Genomic DNA, 16826 nt, shown 5'->3' with positions numbered 1-16826 from the left:
AACAGCATCATAGGAATAACCAGCTGCCCCTCGTGAAGCAGGAGGCTGAGGGCTGGGGCACCTGCACCCACCTCTGTGTTGAGTGGGAACTTCACGTGGGTTTTCTCTCGGAAGCAGAGCTTGGTGAGGTCATAGAGAACTGTCAAGAAATGGTCATCTGGTGTCACTGTGTCTTCATCACAGACGCTCAGCTCTAGCACGTTCTAGGGGAGAACGGAGGGTGCAAGTCTGGTTACCAAGGTTGCATCAACTCATTCCCAGGATGAGGGCCCTGACCTCAGTCCTAGTGAGGAGGTGGGTCTGAGGGATGGGGACCAGCACAGCTCAGGTGTGAGGGACATCTGTAGGGACATGAATTAAGAGAGGAAAGTTCTCCTACTGGGGAATTTTGCTCTTTTGCAAGCTTTGCAGGGTCTTGTGAAGTGTGAGGGATTTCATTTCACTTGGGGGAGAGATGGAAGGGCACAGCAGACAAGACCCCTGTCAAGACATAGAATGTATCCAGCATTGGGACCCAGGAGCTGAAGACAGTTCCTTTGGCACTAGAAAACTGAGCTAAGGGAAGCTAACATCTTCACACTCCAGGGGAGTGATGTGGCAAAGATTATAGAGGGTTTGATTGGGTTGGGATGATTGGGTTGATTGGGTTTGATTGCGTTGGGATCCTTCGGCTCATCAGCCCCTAAAGAGGTCTCCTGGATGGTCCCAAAGCAGTATGTCAAGGATGGAGCAGCTACCCTGTCATCTGGCTGAACTCTAAGGTCAATGATTTTAGGTGACATGGATTGGCCTCTGAGGCCACTTTTTCCAAGGATCCTGGGAGATGTAGGTTGGGGCTGGGTTTGCCTCTTTGGTCCCTATCTAATGGACATGAGGTGGTTCTGGGGGTTCCCAGCTGAATGAGACCTGTTGACTTTGTAATGACTAGAAACCAGGTGTGTCCCTGAACCAACCCAGCAGCCCCATAGATCTTCAGACAAAAGAAACACGAATTCTGGTTTCAAGATGGTAGGCTGAGCCCAAACTGAAATCCCCCTTTCTCACCAAAAACCATATATATGATAGAAAAGATATTTTTAAAACAATAAATATAAAGCCCTTCTTGAAAACAAAAAGGATATGTCATTAACTCGGAATGGAGAAGCATCCCTAAAATATGAAAGCAGTAAGCTCGATGGAGCTGTCAAGCCTCAAATGCCTCAAGACTGGGTTTGATGCCTCCATGATGAGGCCAAGCTTGTCTTAAGGGCACCCTGCTGAAGCTGTCACAACTCAGGATGTTCAAGAGAGGATTCTCCCTCAGGAGATATGAGCTCAACTTAGAGTCACCATATATCTGAAGAAGACAAATACCATGAAACAGCAACTCAGCAAATGAAGAACACACACCCAAGGAATTAGAAATAATAAAGCCATGTAAAAAGGATTTAAGATAGAGAAAGCCCTCTGGCCGGAATTAGACTGGTCTCGGACCTAGTGAGTAGAATGGCTCTTCTCTACATTCTCCTGTTTGGAGTATGTTCTGGAAGATACTGGAAACACACTCTATTTTGGGGCAGGAGACATCCAGTTCCAGTGACAATTAGGTAGAAGGACAAGAGAGACAGGAAAGAGGGTAGAAGGATAAGTATGCCTAGAGGGACAAGCGTGAGACAGGCAGAAGGAAGGAGTGGGTGAGTGGGGAGACAGATAGGTCGATAGGAGGACAAGAAGTCGGTAGAAAGAAAGACAAATAGGGACTTCCCTGGTGATGCAGTGGTTAAGAATCTGCCTGCCGATGCAGGGGACACAGGTTAGATCCCTGGTCTGAGAAGATCCCACACGCCATGGAGCAGTTAAGCCCGTGTGCCGCAACTACTGAGCCTGCGCTCTAGAGCCCGCAGCCACGACTACTGAGCCCGCGTGCCACAACTACTGAAGTCTATGTGCCTAGAGCCCATGCTCCGCAACAAGAGAAACCACCGCAATGAGAAGCCTGCACACCGTAATGAAGAGTAGCCCCCACTCACCGCAACTAGAGAAAGCCCGCACACAGCAACGAGGACCAAATGCAGCCAAAATAATAAATAAATAAATAAATTTATTTTTTAAAAAAAGACAAATAGTCATTATACTACAAAGTCACAGTAATCAAAACAGTATGGTACTGGCACAAAAACAGAAATATAGATCAATGGAACAGGATGGAAAGTCCAGAGATAAACCCATGCACTTATGGCCACCTAATCTATGACAAAAGAGGCAAGAATATACAATGGAGAAAGACAGTCTCTTCAATAACTGGGGCTGGGACAACTGGACAGCTACATGTAAAAGAATGAAATTAGAACACTCCCTAACACCATACACAAAAATAAACTCAAAATGGATTAAAGACCTAAGGCTGGATACTATAAAACTCTTGGAGGAAAATGTAGGCAGAACATTCTCTGATATAAATCATAGCAAGATCTTTTTGAATCCACCACCTAGAGTAATGAAAATAAAAACAAAAATAAACAAATGGGACCTAATTAAACTTAAAACCTTTTGCACAGCAAAGGAAACCATAAACAAAACGAAAAGACAACCTTCAGAGTGGGAGAAAATATTTGCAAATGAAGCAACTGACAAGGGATTAATCTCCAAAATATACCAACTGCTCATGCAGCTCAATAAAAAAAAAAGAAAGAAAAAAAACAAAAACAACTAAAAAACTAAACAACCCAATCAAAAAATGGGCAGAAGATCTAAATAGACATTTCTCCAAAGAAGACATAGAGATGGCCAAAAAGCACACGAAAAAGTGCTCAACATCTCTAATTATTAGAGAAATGCAAATCAAAACTGCAATGAGGTATCATTTCACACCAGTCGGAATGGCTATCATCAAAAAGTCTACAAACAATAAATGCTGGAGAAGGTGTGGAGAAAGGGGAACCCTCCTACACTGTTGGTGGGAATGTAAATTGCTATAGCCACTATAGAGAACAGTATGGAGGTTCTTTAAAAAACTAAAATTAGAGCTACTATATGACCTAGCAATCCCATTCCTAGGTATATATCCAGAGAAATATATATATTTCCATGGCTATATATAGCCAGGACATGGAAACAACCTAAATGTCCATCAACAGAGGAATGGATAAAGAAGATGTGGTACATATATACAATGGAATATTACTCAGCCATAAAAAGGAATGAAATAGTGTCATATGCAGAGACGTGGATGGACCTAGAGACTGTCAAGCAGAGTGAAGTCAGAAAGAGAAAAACAAATATCATATAATATCACTTATACGTGGAATCTAGAAGAACAGTAGAGATGAACTTATTTGCAAAGAAGAAATAGAGTCACAGATGTAGAGGACAAACTTATGGTTACTAAGGGGGGAAGGTGGGTGGGATGAAATGGGAGATTGGGACTGACATATATACACTACTATAGATAAAATAGATAATTAATGAGAACCTACTGTATAGCATGGGGAACTCTACTCAGTGCTCTGTGGTGACCTAAATGGGAAGGAAATCTAAAAAAGAGGGGATATATGTATACGTATAACTGATTCACTTTGCTGTAAAGCAAGAAACTAACACAACATTGTAAAGCAACTGTACTCCAATAACAATTAATTTAAAAAAAGAAAGAAAGACAAATAGTCATAAGAACGGCACATGATCAAAGAGAAGGACAAGCAGGCAAGGAGGGGAATAGCAAGCAGGGCAGGCAGGTGCTGTCCCCCACGTCTCACCTTCACTTGGGTCTGGATCTGGAACTTGAAAGTTTCATTCCACTCTGGGTTTCGGCAGTTGGCGATGGTCCTAGTCCTCAGCCTCTTATGAGAGGTGGTGGGCAGCCAGAGGCTCACAAAGCAGTCTGTCTGGCTTACTGTCCGAGGAAGACAAGGGTGGAAGGGGAGGGTGAGGAGCCAACCCAGGCCCAGAGAGGAAAGAGTGTGGAGGCAGAAGGCAGCTTCTGGTCCCCTCCTGACTCATGGCTCTGACTCTCCAGAGACCTTTGTCCCAGAACCCTGAGAAGGTCACGGACTGCAGGCTAGAGGTTTCACAGAGGGGACCCAGGTCCCACTGACTGTTCTCATGGACACAGATGGCCTCTGGCTCTTCTCAGCAGCACCATGGCTCTCTGAGCAAACACCTGTTGGTTTGGGACAAGGTACAGCTGCACAATTTTCCCTCTGCCAGGGGAAGATCTGGAGGACTAGCCCCCAAGGGTCCAGTTTATCTCTTGCCTTAGCCCAGGGCACCAGGGAAACCACAGTAGGGCCCAGCTCTTCCTCTGGGTTGAGGAGCAGCAAGGATTAGAAAGGACACCATCGGCTGGGAGTCAGCCTAGAGGGCCCCAGCGGGGAAGGGCTTGAGTGGAACAAGCTATTCAGCAGGATCTAGGGGCAGGGACTACCATCCGCACATGACTAATGTCTCAGATACACCACAACGGGCTTTTCATATCTCTACTGGTCTCCCCACATGGGGTGTGTGACCCAAGAAACCCTCACATCTAAGACCACATACTTTATTTTTCATTTGAAAGAACAACCCAACTGTGATGATGCTGTAAGTGCTCTAGAGAAGGACAAAGGCTGTGACCTCAACAGGCCCTCCTAGAGTGAAAGAAGGCCTCCTGGGTCTTCTGTTTGAAGCAGCAGAAGGCATATGGTGAAAAATGGCAGCCCAGCCCAGCTCCTTCCCTCCATTCTACCTGGGAAGAGGGAGGAAGAGGTGCCACGATTGCCCTTGTCACTCTTCTGGCACTCTGCTTTGGTCATTCCCAGGGTACCCACCCAATTCATAGAGAACGGGAACAGTCAATACAGTTTCCAGTGTCAGAGAGTCTTCTAGATAGTAAAGCTGGGCAGGGATGAGAGTTCTGTACTGATAAGACTCATCCAGACTACCTCCTAATTATAATTAATAATGTCCTGTGAGAGTGGAACCAGAGGTGACCCCCTCCCCAGACTGACTTAGTCCTGTATCGTCTCTATACTGAGAACTTTATCAGACTTAATAACCATGGTTTGCATCACAAGCATCCCTAGTTTCTGATTTCATCCCCGCTGTCTGGTTAATATGTGAGGGCTCACCATTCAATGAATTGGAATTCATGGCCTTCCTCCCATTGAATAGAGGTGAGATGGCACTGTCCTTTAGATGTCATAATCATCATTAATCCAAACACAAAGAATGACCCAAACCCAACAGAATCAAAAGAAAATGATGACATCATCCCTATCTTTCCTTCCACACCCAACCTGTCGTCAACTCAGGTGTCCTGACTAGACACCAAATATCGCCCTTGACTCTCACCTTGAGTCGACTTAACTCCTTGGAGCTCTCCAGCCTATCCACTTCTCCCTACTTGCATTGCCACTACCTTGGTGCAAGCCACCTTCATCTCTGCTGCCACTGCCCCAATGGGTGCCCTGTCTTCTGTCCTGCCCCACCCTAATCTTTTCTCTTTAGAGAAACCAGAGGGCTCTTTTCCCATCTGACCATGTCACTCTCCAGTTTAAGATCCTTTAGTGGCTCCCATATGCCTTCAGGAAGGAGTCCCACCCATTCAGCATGGCTGCCCCTCCCACTTCCCCAGCCTCAGCTTCATCTTTCCATCTTCCCTATCACCCCAGCCCCTGCCCTGCCCCCAAACACACACACACACACACACACACACACACACACACACAGGTGCGTGCATGCACGTAAACACTCACACACATGTGCCACCACTCACATTCCAGACTCCAGCCAAACCCAGTCCCTTGTAGGTCTCAAAGGCCATGCCATCTTGCAATGAACACCCTTCTGTTCCTCTTTCACGCCACCCTTCCTTGGTTAGCCCCTTCAGGTTGCAGAAGAGACCTCCTCTGGAAGCCTTGTCTGAACCTCCAAGTCTGGGCCAGGTGCCCCTTGTAGCCCAGGGCCTTCTGCTCTCCTCCAGATGGAGCACTGGCTACAGTTCACTGCAATGGCAGGTCGGTGCATCTGTCTCCACCGCCCACTGCACCCTGGGAAGCTCAGGAGACCCATGTTGGCACCGCTAGTTATTTGTTGAATAAATGAATGATAGAAAAGCCCAACTTCCTGCTATTGGGCTGTATCAGTACCCAAGAAATTCTGGGCTGAGTCACCACAGATATAGATAGGCAAGTTGGCATGTTTAATGGCTCTGCTGAGGGAGACTCCCTGGGGACCTGCTTAGTCCTCCTGGACCTCTCCCTTGGCTTTTCCTGGGCTCTGGGGCACCTCCTGCTGGTCTGCCTCCTGTGCACAAGGAGCCTGCAGGCAGGGACCCACCAGCCCTACACCCACTTGATTAGCATGATTTGAAGGGCCCTGTAAAGGCCCCTTTCCCTCTAACATCCCTTTCCTATCATCAGTCCATGCCTAAAATTGTCCCATTAAATCCACTAAATAAAGTTTCAGGATTTTTGGCCTAAGGCTTAAATGTCTAATTAAGATAAAAAGACTCCTGGAAGAGCCAGGATTGATCAGACACCCACATGTCAAGCATTAACTTATTTCCCAGTCCTTTCGCAGGGAGCCGTTCCACCTCCTCCCCCGCAAGGTTGGGAAGGAGAGTGCAGCCCAAGAGGGGATAATCCTGGGGAGGGAGGGATGATGAGGTAGCTGTCGGGCCCAGATGACGATCTGGGGCATCATTAGCTGACTGTAAGGCAGTGACCCTCGAGCTGGCAATGAAGAGTGGTTAAGCAAGGATGACCCAATTCTGAGAATTTCAGGGACTTCAGGGAATTTCCTAAGCACAGATAGGTTCTAACCCTTGTTCTTCATGAAGTGACAGAGGGCTTGGTCATCAGAATGACATGTCTCTTTTCCCGGAATGTGGGTGGCCAAAATGACTCAATGATCTCTACAGATGTCAAGAACATTATCTTCCTAATACCTTAGAGACACCTGCCTCACACCCCCTGGGAGTGCTGGTTTGAGTTTATTTTCCCAAGAGGAATAAAAACTCTTGACAGCGGGGAGATTTCCGGGCCGATTTTCTCCCAGCCCTGGCCCAGGGCTGGGTGGTGTGCTCCTTGATGGGGCAGTCACCCCTGAATCTCATCCCTGAATCTCATCCCTGAATCTCATCCCTTTCAGGCTCCTGGAAATCTTAGAAACTCAGGCACCCATTACAGGACTGAACCAGAGAGGAACTTGTTTTTGATCCAAGCTGGAAGGCACAATGTGGGGCGAGGGTAACCCAGGACCTGCAAGAGGTTCGGATAGACTCAACCCAGGTGAGGCAGCAACAGAGCCCAGCCTGTGACAACTGTGGATCCAGACACGTGACCTGGGCTGCTGACACCCCCAGACACCATGGCTGCCCCCGGACGCTGTTCTTTAGGGAAATGAGGAAAACATAAAAAGGGGTTCCCAAAGGGGCCAGGGTGTCCCCAAAGGGCAGCCTGTGTGCCAGAGGCATGCATGGGGAAGGGGGAGAGGAGGGTGGTGGAGCAGACCTCAGCCTGTTTCTCTGGTTCCTGCTCCCCATCCCACCCCCACCTCTAGGGCTTGTAGGTGACGGGTGTAGCAGGGAGAAGACAAAAGAAAGGGCCCTGGACGTGGCGGGGAAGGTCTGAGCGCACAGGTGTAGGCATGCCGTGAGAGTGTGAGGCCCGCATGACACACAGGGCTGGGACAGACACGCCTCCAGAGGAGCTGAGGCAGGCGAGGCAGCTGCGGGCATGTGAGAGCTGTGGCCGTCCCTGAGGGAAATGGGGTGAGGTGTCTGATGACCCACGTTGGCACGGCAAGAAAGGCAGAAGAGGCAGCCAGGTCCTGGGTCCAGCGGACACTTCCAGGCTCCTCAGATCACTCACTGGTGGCCTGAGAGGTCCCGAGAAGCCCAAGAAGTCCGTGGCCCTCTGGCTGGCCTTGTGACAGAGCCAGGCCCAAAGTGATGCTGGCTGCAATTGCTTCCCTGGCATGGGCTCTGGACACTCACCCTCCCAGGGGCCCAGTCTGAATGCTGCCTGATCCCTTTGTTCTCTCTGGGGCTCCAGGGCCCTCCTTCCTCCGCCCTCCACACTCATCCTTACATTGCAGTGTTGCAGCGGCAGCTTCCCAGAAGGTTTGTCAGCCTCTGCCACCTGTGCTCCTGCACAATCTACATATAAGCCCTCGGGAAGTCATGCGATCCCTTCCTCAAGAGCTCAGGTGCCCATCACTTAGATTCCTGCCCACCCTCTGAATGGCCCTGGCCTCCTCCTCCTCCTGGCTTGTCTCCCCTAACCCCCAGCAGTGCAGACCTGGCATCAAATACTGATTCTGCTTTCGGCAGTTAATCCTCAATGTGCGAAATGGGCCCCACAGCCCTGCCCTCAGGTTGTGCGGAGGATGAATGGTGTTTGGATGTCTGGCCCCAGGTGGCCCCCAGCAGGGGCTTGAGGGGACGCAGCTCCTCTCCCTCAGACTGGGCTCCCCAGGCCTCTGGATGCTCACATCCTGTCCCCTCAAAGCAGCTTTCCTCAGCTACTCCCAGCTTTCAGTGTCCTCCTCCAGTTTTAAATTCTGCGGTGACAAGATGAGAATGCCATCCTCTATTACTACTCTATAATTGCTTTGGGCATAGACACCTCCCTGTGTGTCAAGGCTCTCCCAGGCTAATTGAATCCTGGGGTGATGGCAGTATAACAGAGCTTTGGGGAAACTGGAGCCCTTGGGCGATTCCTGTGTGGTCGCCAGTGTCACTGGGGACCCGCTCAGCCATGGGCCTTGACACAGAGCTTTCTCCTCCTTGAGGGCCAAGCTTCCTCCCTGAATGGGGTGGGGGGAGATGAGGGCAGCATAGGGAGGGGCTTTTGTTCTGCCCACCCAGATGCCTTCATTTCTTCCTGAAGCCAAAGACTTCCCTGGGCCCCCGTGGTCTGGGAATGCAGCAGGGGCTGGGATGAAAGGGACATTAAAGCTGCAAGAAGACACTGCACAAAGAGCCCTGGTGAGTCAAACCACATCCATGGTCTGAACTGAGGAACTCGGCACGATGGGGCACCTGGCATGCACTGTAGAACCCGTTTGAGATCCAGGTCCTGAGAAGGGCACTGGGCTGGCCGGCAGCCGGCTCCATGGTACTCAAGGGCCCTTCCTTCCCCGCCACACCTAACAGCCCCTAAACTCATGCAGAGGCAAGGAGTGCCCAGTGTGGGAGAAGCTACTCCTGGAACGGATCCCAGGGAGGGGAGAGTGGGGAGGAGAGAGCGAAGTGAGCCGTTGGAGGAGGCCGACTGCAGGGGCCGGTCGTGCCAAGGGTGCAGCTAGAGGGAGGGGCCTGGGAAAATGATACAAACCCCAAAGTCTGAAATACAACTTGAAAATAGAGCATGCACACACACACACACGCATGCGCACACACACAGCCACACCTGACCTTTTCTCCCCCGGGGCCTGTCTCCATCCTGGCCCCAGATGCAGAGAAGGAGGGAAGAGGGAGGGGGATACTTACTCATGTCAGCCTGTTGGACGTTTTTCATCCGGATGACCCTCACTGTCAGCAGGTGGCATGGAGACAGCTCCTCCTGTGGATTGAGAGGACAGTGGACTCACTCTTTGGGCGATCGTGGCAGGTGGCCTTGATGGAGAGAGCAGCACAGGCTCCCACTGCCCAGGCTCAAGTAACCTCCCCACTGTCCATCGGTGTTTCTGGGCTCTGGAGGATGCTTCTGGTCCCCAGGGGGCCCGAGGCTGTGGACGTGAGGGGCTTTGTCCTCACCCCACTCTGAGCCAGCACACCCGGGAAGAGGGACAGCTTCATGCCTGTTCCGTCCCTGTCTTGCTTGCTTGGATCTTGGAATTGGAAGCCCTTTTCCTGAGCATTTTACCCAGGCTTAGACAAGTCTTTTTACTGTCCACTCCCAGCCCACGCCCATGGCAGACACCATCGGACTCCTCCAACCCACCTAACGACATTTATAGAGGCCTCTGAACTGGAACCCTTTACTCTCCACATCGTCCACTCCATGTTACTAGAATCACTTTCTACCCTTCAAAGAAGATGCAATTCTTCTCTATTTAAAATAATATTGGGGGACTTCCCTGGTAGCGCAGTGGTTAAATATCCGCCTGCCAATGCAGGGGACATGGGTTAGACCCCTGGTCCGGGAAGATCCCACATGCTGCGGAGCAACTAAGCTCGTGCGCCACAACTACTGAGCCTGTGCTCTAGAGCCCGCGAGCCACAACTACTGAAGCCCGGGCACCTAGAGCTCGTGCTCCACAACAAGAGAAGCCACGGCAATGAGAAGCCCGCGCACCTCAACGAAGAGCAGCCCCCGCTCGCCGCAACTAGAAAAAGCCCGTGCGCAGCAACGAAGACCCAACGCAGCCAAATAAATAAGTAAATAAAAATTTAAAAAAATATAACGTTGGGATTTAGGGAAAAACATGAGAGTATGAAGGGAAAAAGTCCCCATAATGCCACCACTCAGAGAAGGTCACTATTTATAATTATTTTAATTTTCAACTCAGACTGTCCACAGATAGTTCATCTGCCTTGGCTGTTATCAGAGATAATACTATTTGTAATAGCATCTACTGAACACTTACTGCAGTAGGGGCGGGGCGGGGCAGGCACCGACCCTTAGCGCGAGACCCTGAGCTCAGGGGTTAGAGGTCCCGCTCAGTCAGCCTCGCGGGGGTCCTGCAGCAGAGAGTGCAGTGGAGGTGGACAGCGGCCTTCTCCCCAGGGCCCTCCAGCCTCAGGCCAGCGGGTGAGCTGGGCGCCTGGGGGACAGGCTGAGGGCTGGGTCCCGCAGAGCTCCAGAACCCTCGCCATGGCTGCCCACTGGCCGGGCCCAGGCCTCGAAGCAGCAGCTAACCTCTCCCTAGTCTCCGCCTCTGCGACCTAATGGCGGCGGGGTCTCCATGGGTCACAGTCCGTGGGACCCACCCCTGTTTGGGTGGCCTGAGGAGCCCGAGGGCCAGCTGGTTCCTGGGTGCCTGGCTTCCTCAGGGATGAGAGCTGCGCAGGGTCTGGGGATCTGGCCCTGAGGGCGCCGCCAGCTGAGATCTTGCCTCCTCAGCCGGGCCTGGGCACTGGCGGGAGGACCTAGACTGGAGGCTGGTCCAACGCTCCCAGGCAGGGAACCAGCCCACATAGGGACCCCCCTCCTCTTACCGGAGCCTGGACCTCGGAGGGCAAAAGTTGAGCCTTGGGACTTTGCCCTTTCTTGTCAGAAGAGAGAATAACATTTGTTTTGGTGGAGGTTTACAGGAACATCGTGACCTGACTGTGACCTGACCTCAAGAACAAAGGATCGGACACCAAGAAGTCTGCAACAACTAACCATGCCCCTCCTTCACCTTTCCTATAAAAGGGCTTTGCTGAAAGCTTTCAGGGAATTTGGGAATTTTTAAGGCATGAGCCACCAGTCTCCTTGCATGGCCCTGCAATAAACTTTCCTCTGCTCCAAACTCCGACGTTTTGGTATTGTTTGGCCTCACTGTGCATCGGGTACACGGACTTGCATTTGGTAACATTACTACTTGCTAGACACTTCTCTTACAGTTTCTAATCCTCATAAAACCTTTATAATAGAGGTATTGCCATCTTTTTAAAAGTTAAGAAATAACTGACATATAACACTGTATAAGGTTGAGGTATACAACATAATGATTTGATATATGTATTTAGTATTGCCATATGATTACCACAAGAAGTTTAGTTATCCATCATCACACATAGTTAAAATTTTTTTTTTCCTTGTCATGAGAACTGTTATTTTGATGGCTGTCCTTCCAGCCTCTTCTGGGGCTTAATTCTGACCAGGAACAATAGGACGATGGCTGGGAAGACAGTTGCTTAGTCCCTGAGATAGATACATACGTCAGTTTTAGGGCTTCTTCCTCCTCTCTCCCCAACAGCTGCCTCAAAATCGGAACAAAAGCCACACTGACAGACACATACAGGTCTGAGGATTCCTTCTGTGAGATTAACTCTGAAATGTTGAATATATTCATGATCAATAACTTGCTCTAATGGGATTGCCTTTTGAGCTTTGTAACTGGGCCAAAGGTCGCACACACTGCTTCTCTTCTGGTTCTGGAAATACGGCTCAGCCTTTGGCCAGCCTCTGGGCACGTGGGCTCCTCATTCTCACTCCCCACCTGGGCAGAGCATGTGTCCTGGTTTGATCTGGTGAGGAGGCAGGAGTCAGCTTTCGTCCAGGAGAGCAATTCTGGTGAAACCTGTTCCCCCTGGCCCACTTTCTCAGAAGGCAGCTAGAGGGCTACAAGTGGGGAGCCGCCTGAGGCCTCAGCCCAGGTAGGGGTCACTCCTAATGTCTCTGAACCCAGGGTCACGACCCTCTTGGCCATCACAAGTCTTCTCCCGCCTCCAGGAGGGGCTGCCCTTGGCCCTGCCCAGCTCCCTTGTGTCTTCACTGGGAGAGAATGAGCAACCACAGCTTCCCGCAGGACCTCACTTGAGGTCTCCCTGCCTTCCAGGAAAAGCTCTCTGCTGTCATCTAACACGATACCTTCCGATGAGGCTGACCATTTCCTTCTACTCTAACTCAGCCCCATTAACAACACAGCTACCATCTGCTGAGTGTCTTCCAAATGCTAAGTGTTGTGTATATAATCTCTACATTTTATCTTCCTATTAGCCTTGCTTTACAGATAGAGAACCTGAGCCTAAGTCCTGTGACTTCGGGCACTCAGCTAGAATCAAAGGAAACTGAGTGTGAATCCAGTTCTAATTCTTAAGCCCATGTTCATAACCACAATTATACTGTCACCTTACTTGAAAGCGACCATTGGCAAACACGAAGACAGGTGCTGCTTGCGCTGATCTCCTCGTGCTTGGTCTTGTCCTCTGAAAATCTATTTTCCTGGCAGAGTCTTCTTTTCACCCTTCATTCCCCCAAGGCCCCCAAATAATCCCCACACTCTGGCAGTCCTTCCATTTACAGTGCTCTTCTGACACATCTCATCACCTCTCTCTTTTTTTTTTTTTTTTTAATTTATTTATGGCTGTGTTGGGTCTTCGTTTCTGTGCGAGGGCTTTCTCTAGTTGTGGCAAGTGGGGTCCACTCTTCATCACGGTGCGCGGGCCTCTCATTATCGCGGCCTCTCTTGTTGCGGAGCACAGGCTCCGGACGCGCAGGCTCAGTAATTGTGGCTCACGGGCCTAGTTGCTCCGCGGCATGTGGGATCTTCCCAGACCAGGGCTCGAACCCGTGTCCTCTGCACTGGCAGGCAGACTCTCAACCACTGCGCCACCAGGGAAGCCCCACCTCTCTCTTTTTTAAACAGCCAGAGCACATCAGAACTGTAAGGGTACTTGGAGAAGTTCTCGCTTTCTAGCAGCCACAGATGGCTCCTTTGTGGTCAGCCTGGAGCATCAGATTACACCCTTAGCCCAGGAATTTGCAGAAGACACCCAATTGCAAAGCACTCTGCAAAGCACTCCTACATCTGCCAGCAGGGAGCCAGAGCCTGGAGGGTTTGAGAGAGAGCCTAGAGGGGCCGTGCGGAGAGGAAGGCAGTGGGAACATGGGACTCAGGTCTTGGGCCCAGATGATTCCAGAAATGAGGTCTGTGAAAAATGACCTTCTGGGATTAACATGAGTGTACATATTTTGCTCCTGATATAATCAGCTCAATTGGAGTGGTGCTAGACATAAGCAAAACTTCATGGCCCCAGAGGTAACGAATAGAAAGACATAGAAAGACGTAATACAGTAGAAAGACGTAATAGATCAAAGTACAGCGTCTGTGACTATGGGAACCTGAAACCAGTGAGCTTACGGAACCCAAGTGTACGGGGTAGCTTACGGGATCCAGGTAAGAACTTCAGGGACTTGGACAAGCTCATCCCTCCAATAGGATGCCCTGGCTGGGTATCAGGTTGAAAGTTTAACAACAGGCATGGCTAGGCTGCAGCCCTGGAGTTGGGATGGGCAGTAATCCTCCAGTTCATGGGGGTATTGGAGGGTCCTGGGATAAGGACCAGGGAGCACTCAGGGGGCTAGAACTGAAGGCAGGGATTATTTGGCAACCAGTGGAGAAGTGTATTTAGACACTTTAATAACCAGAACAGCTGTGCAGGGAGGGTGGCTGGATGGCAGTTTGCTGGGAAGTCACTGCTTAGGCTGCAGACATACCTGGCTCCAGCCTCCTCCCCCGCCTCGGTCCCTGGGGCTGGACTTGCCAGGACTCCATTTCCCCCGAAAACTCCTCAGGACAGGGGCATCTTGCCAGCTCATAAGGAAAAGAGCTTGACTCTCAGCACTGGCTATTGTGCAATCCAATATTACCCCTTCCCAAACCCTCACTTTAGAGATAGGACTTTGGCGGGGAAGTTGGGAATACAATTCATTACCCTCCTCTAGTGCGCTGGGCTCTGCTCTGCCTGGGGTTGCTGCATCTGTTCTAAACTACCGCCCCCCATCCCAACCAGACTCTGAGGAAGGTACTATTATCCTGCTTTGCAGAGGAGAAGACCGAGGTTAGAGAGCTTGCATCTCACATGGGGTCACGCAGCCCAGAAGGGGTGGGGCCAGGACTCAGATGCAGATCCACCTGATTGCAGGGCCGAGCCCTTTCCGTCCACCTGGAGGCTGGCTCTCACCGTGAATTAACCAACTCAGTTAAAAGCTTGCTCCAGGTCATGCACTAGACTAGTTAATAGCAGAGGCAGGAGTAAAACCCTCAGCTCCCATTTTGGGGACTGTCCTCACACCCCAAGAAACTAGCTATCATCACAAATTAGAAGAATATTTAGTTACAGATGGGCTCCCAGGGCCTGGCTCCCAGGTGCGGGTGAGGGTTGGGAGGAGGGTCTGACAACACTGTTTCAGAAGTGGTTAGGGTCAGACATACCCTAACCACACCAGCGCATGAGGTCTGGGTGTTGACGAGGGAGGACAACTCCCGGGGAACCTGTGGGAACTCCCCTCCGCGGGGCTTCTCAGGGCAGGCCCGGCTGGTGATGCCACCTCTTCCTCCCTAGAGAGCTGGGTGTATCCGTCAGTTCCCTGCAACACCTGTTTCAGAGCTCAGACCAGCCTGGCGATAGCTTCCAGGAGGCAAGGGCCCTCCCTAAAAGGAGAGCATTGGGATGGGTACTCTGTGGGATCCCAGAGTATTTCCCTGCTAGTCTGAGCAGCACCCCAGACGAGGGGTCACCTGGGAGGAGCCACTATGGCTGTTTTCCTTTTTATCACCCAGGCTAGGTGAGAGGTCAGGGCAAGAAATCCCAGCTCTGAGTCATGGACCCTCCAGGACCTGAGAGGGATGGGCACAGCTCTCAATTGCTTCATTCCCGCTTCAAGGTAAGCTCTGTCCCTCTGTGGAGGTTTCTCCTTGCCCAAGCTCCTGGAGACTCAACGAGACAGGAGAGGCAGGAGCACATGTGGACCAGAGGCTATCTCAGCCCCCTGAGGGCTGTGGAGAAACACAGCCCAGAAGGCGACGTCTATCCTGGCCCAGGCAGCGGGACACCAGGCACCATACAGCATGGGGCTTCCCTCCTGGGCTCCTTGGAGACTGAGCAGGGTCTCTACCTCCCACCCCAAAGGGACAAGACACTTTCAGGGCATCACTCATCTCATTCCATGATTTAGTGTGGGCCGGGGGAAGGCAAGGAGGAAGATGTTGCTGCTGACAGCCCTTGCCATGGCATACCTACAGCAAATTGGAAGACAGAGATGATGGGAAAGCCGAGGCAGAGCTGGTCCAGAGCCCTGGAAACCTGACCCATGAACCTGGGGTGTCTCTGCAAGGCCATGAGGGGCTGCATAGACCCAGGAGTCTGGACCACAGACCCAGGAGCGGTGTTTCATGGCCAATGGAGACAGGTTGGCAATGGCACCGATCCTCACCGGACACCACACCACACACTCTCACAGCAGGCAGTTCAAGACGTCCACAAGGTAAATGCCTGCTCACCGTTAGGATAGGCCAAATGTGACCCACCCCCAGCAGTGCTGAGCACTGTCCTCCTGGGTGCTGCTGGGCCCATGACGTCCCTGAGCCACTCCATAGAGTCTTGTCAAGCTCGTGGGTACCCGCAGCTGGGCCATCCACCCAGGAGCCCAGCCCCAACTGGGCCAGACTGTGTCCCCTGGTGCCAGGCAGGGGCTGCCCTAGCCGAGGTGCTCCATGTCTCTGGAGTCTGCAGTGCCCCCAGCCCTCCCTGAACCCGTCTCCTGCTCTCAGCTCCGGACCCACCCAGCCTTGCTCCCTCACCTCCAAGGTACAGGTGGTGGAGGGCCTGCCATCTTCCGCTTGGCTTGGGTGTGACGGGTAGTGGGAGACTGGGACGAGCATCTGCGTCTGGAGCATTGTGTGGTTCTGCCGTAGGGAAGTGAGATGGGGAACTTATACTCTGACTCAGAGCTCCGCCCTCTGGAAGACTCTTGGCAGTGTCTGGGATTGCCCGGGGAGGGGTTTAGGTGGGAAGACAGATTGGGTTCCTGGGCACAGGCCTCTTAGTATCAAGGGACCCTCAGGTCTTCAGATCCTGGAAATGCAGGGACCAGCAGGGTCAGTGGTCTGCTGCCCCCAGAAGAATGACCAGGCTGTCCATTGCACCAGAGAACGGCAGGAAGAGGCTTCCGGATTAGCCCAGCCATGATTTGGAAAAGCTGTCTCTACAGCTTGTCAAGGTCATGGCTCAGAGGTGCCCCTCTGGGGGATGTGCCCTCCCTCCTAACTCTACTTAGCCCCATGGCTCAGTGCCCCAGGAGCTGTAGGCAGGGACCTCAGGAGAGGCAGGGACCATGACCAGGACTCAAAGTTAGAGGATGAAGAAGGAAAGTAAATCGCCTGAATCTCTGGTGAGGAGAGAGTCAAGGGCTAGTGCTCCCCGCCCTCCC

At 51.5% G+C, this 16826-nt stretch overlaps 1 protein-coding gene across 1 annotated transcript in view; it reads right to left on the bottom strand.

Annotated features, from left to right (window-relative positions):
• PLA2G4E (phospholipase A2 group IVE) overlaps nt 1-16293 on the bottom strand; it is a 41024-nt gene extending 24731 nt beyond the window's left edge. The window contains exons 1-4 of the mRNA XM_061180445.1: nt 16198-16293; nt 9452-9524; nt 3735-3871; nt 72-203 (exon numbers count right to left, since the gene is read on the bottom strand). Of these exons, the coding sequence (XP_061036428.1) occupies nt 72-203; nt 3735-3871; nt 9452-9524; nt 16198-16293 (438 nt within the window). The remainder of the gene's footprint in view (nt 1-71; nt 204-3734; nt 3872-9451; nt 9525-16197) is intronic.
• Nucleotides 16294-16826: the final 533 nt, after the last annotated feature.

This window comes from Eubalaena glacialis, chromosome 2 (genome assembly GCF_028564815.1).
Source record: "Eubalaena glacialis isolate mEubGla1 chromosome 2, mEubGla1.1.hap2.+ XY, whole genome shotgun sequence".
In the NCBI taxonomy this organism is placed as follows: Eukaryota; Metazoa; Chordata; class Mammalia; order Artiodactyla; family Balaenidae; genus Eubalaena; species Eubalaena glacialis.
This window is presented reverse-complemented; position numbering and strand designations above follow the sequence as displayed.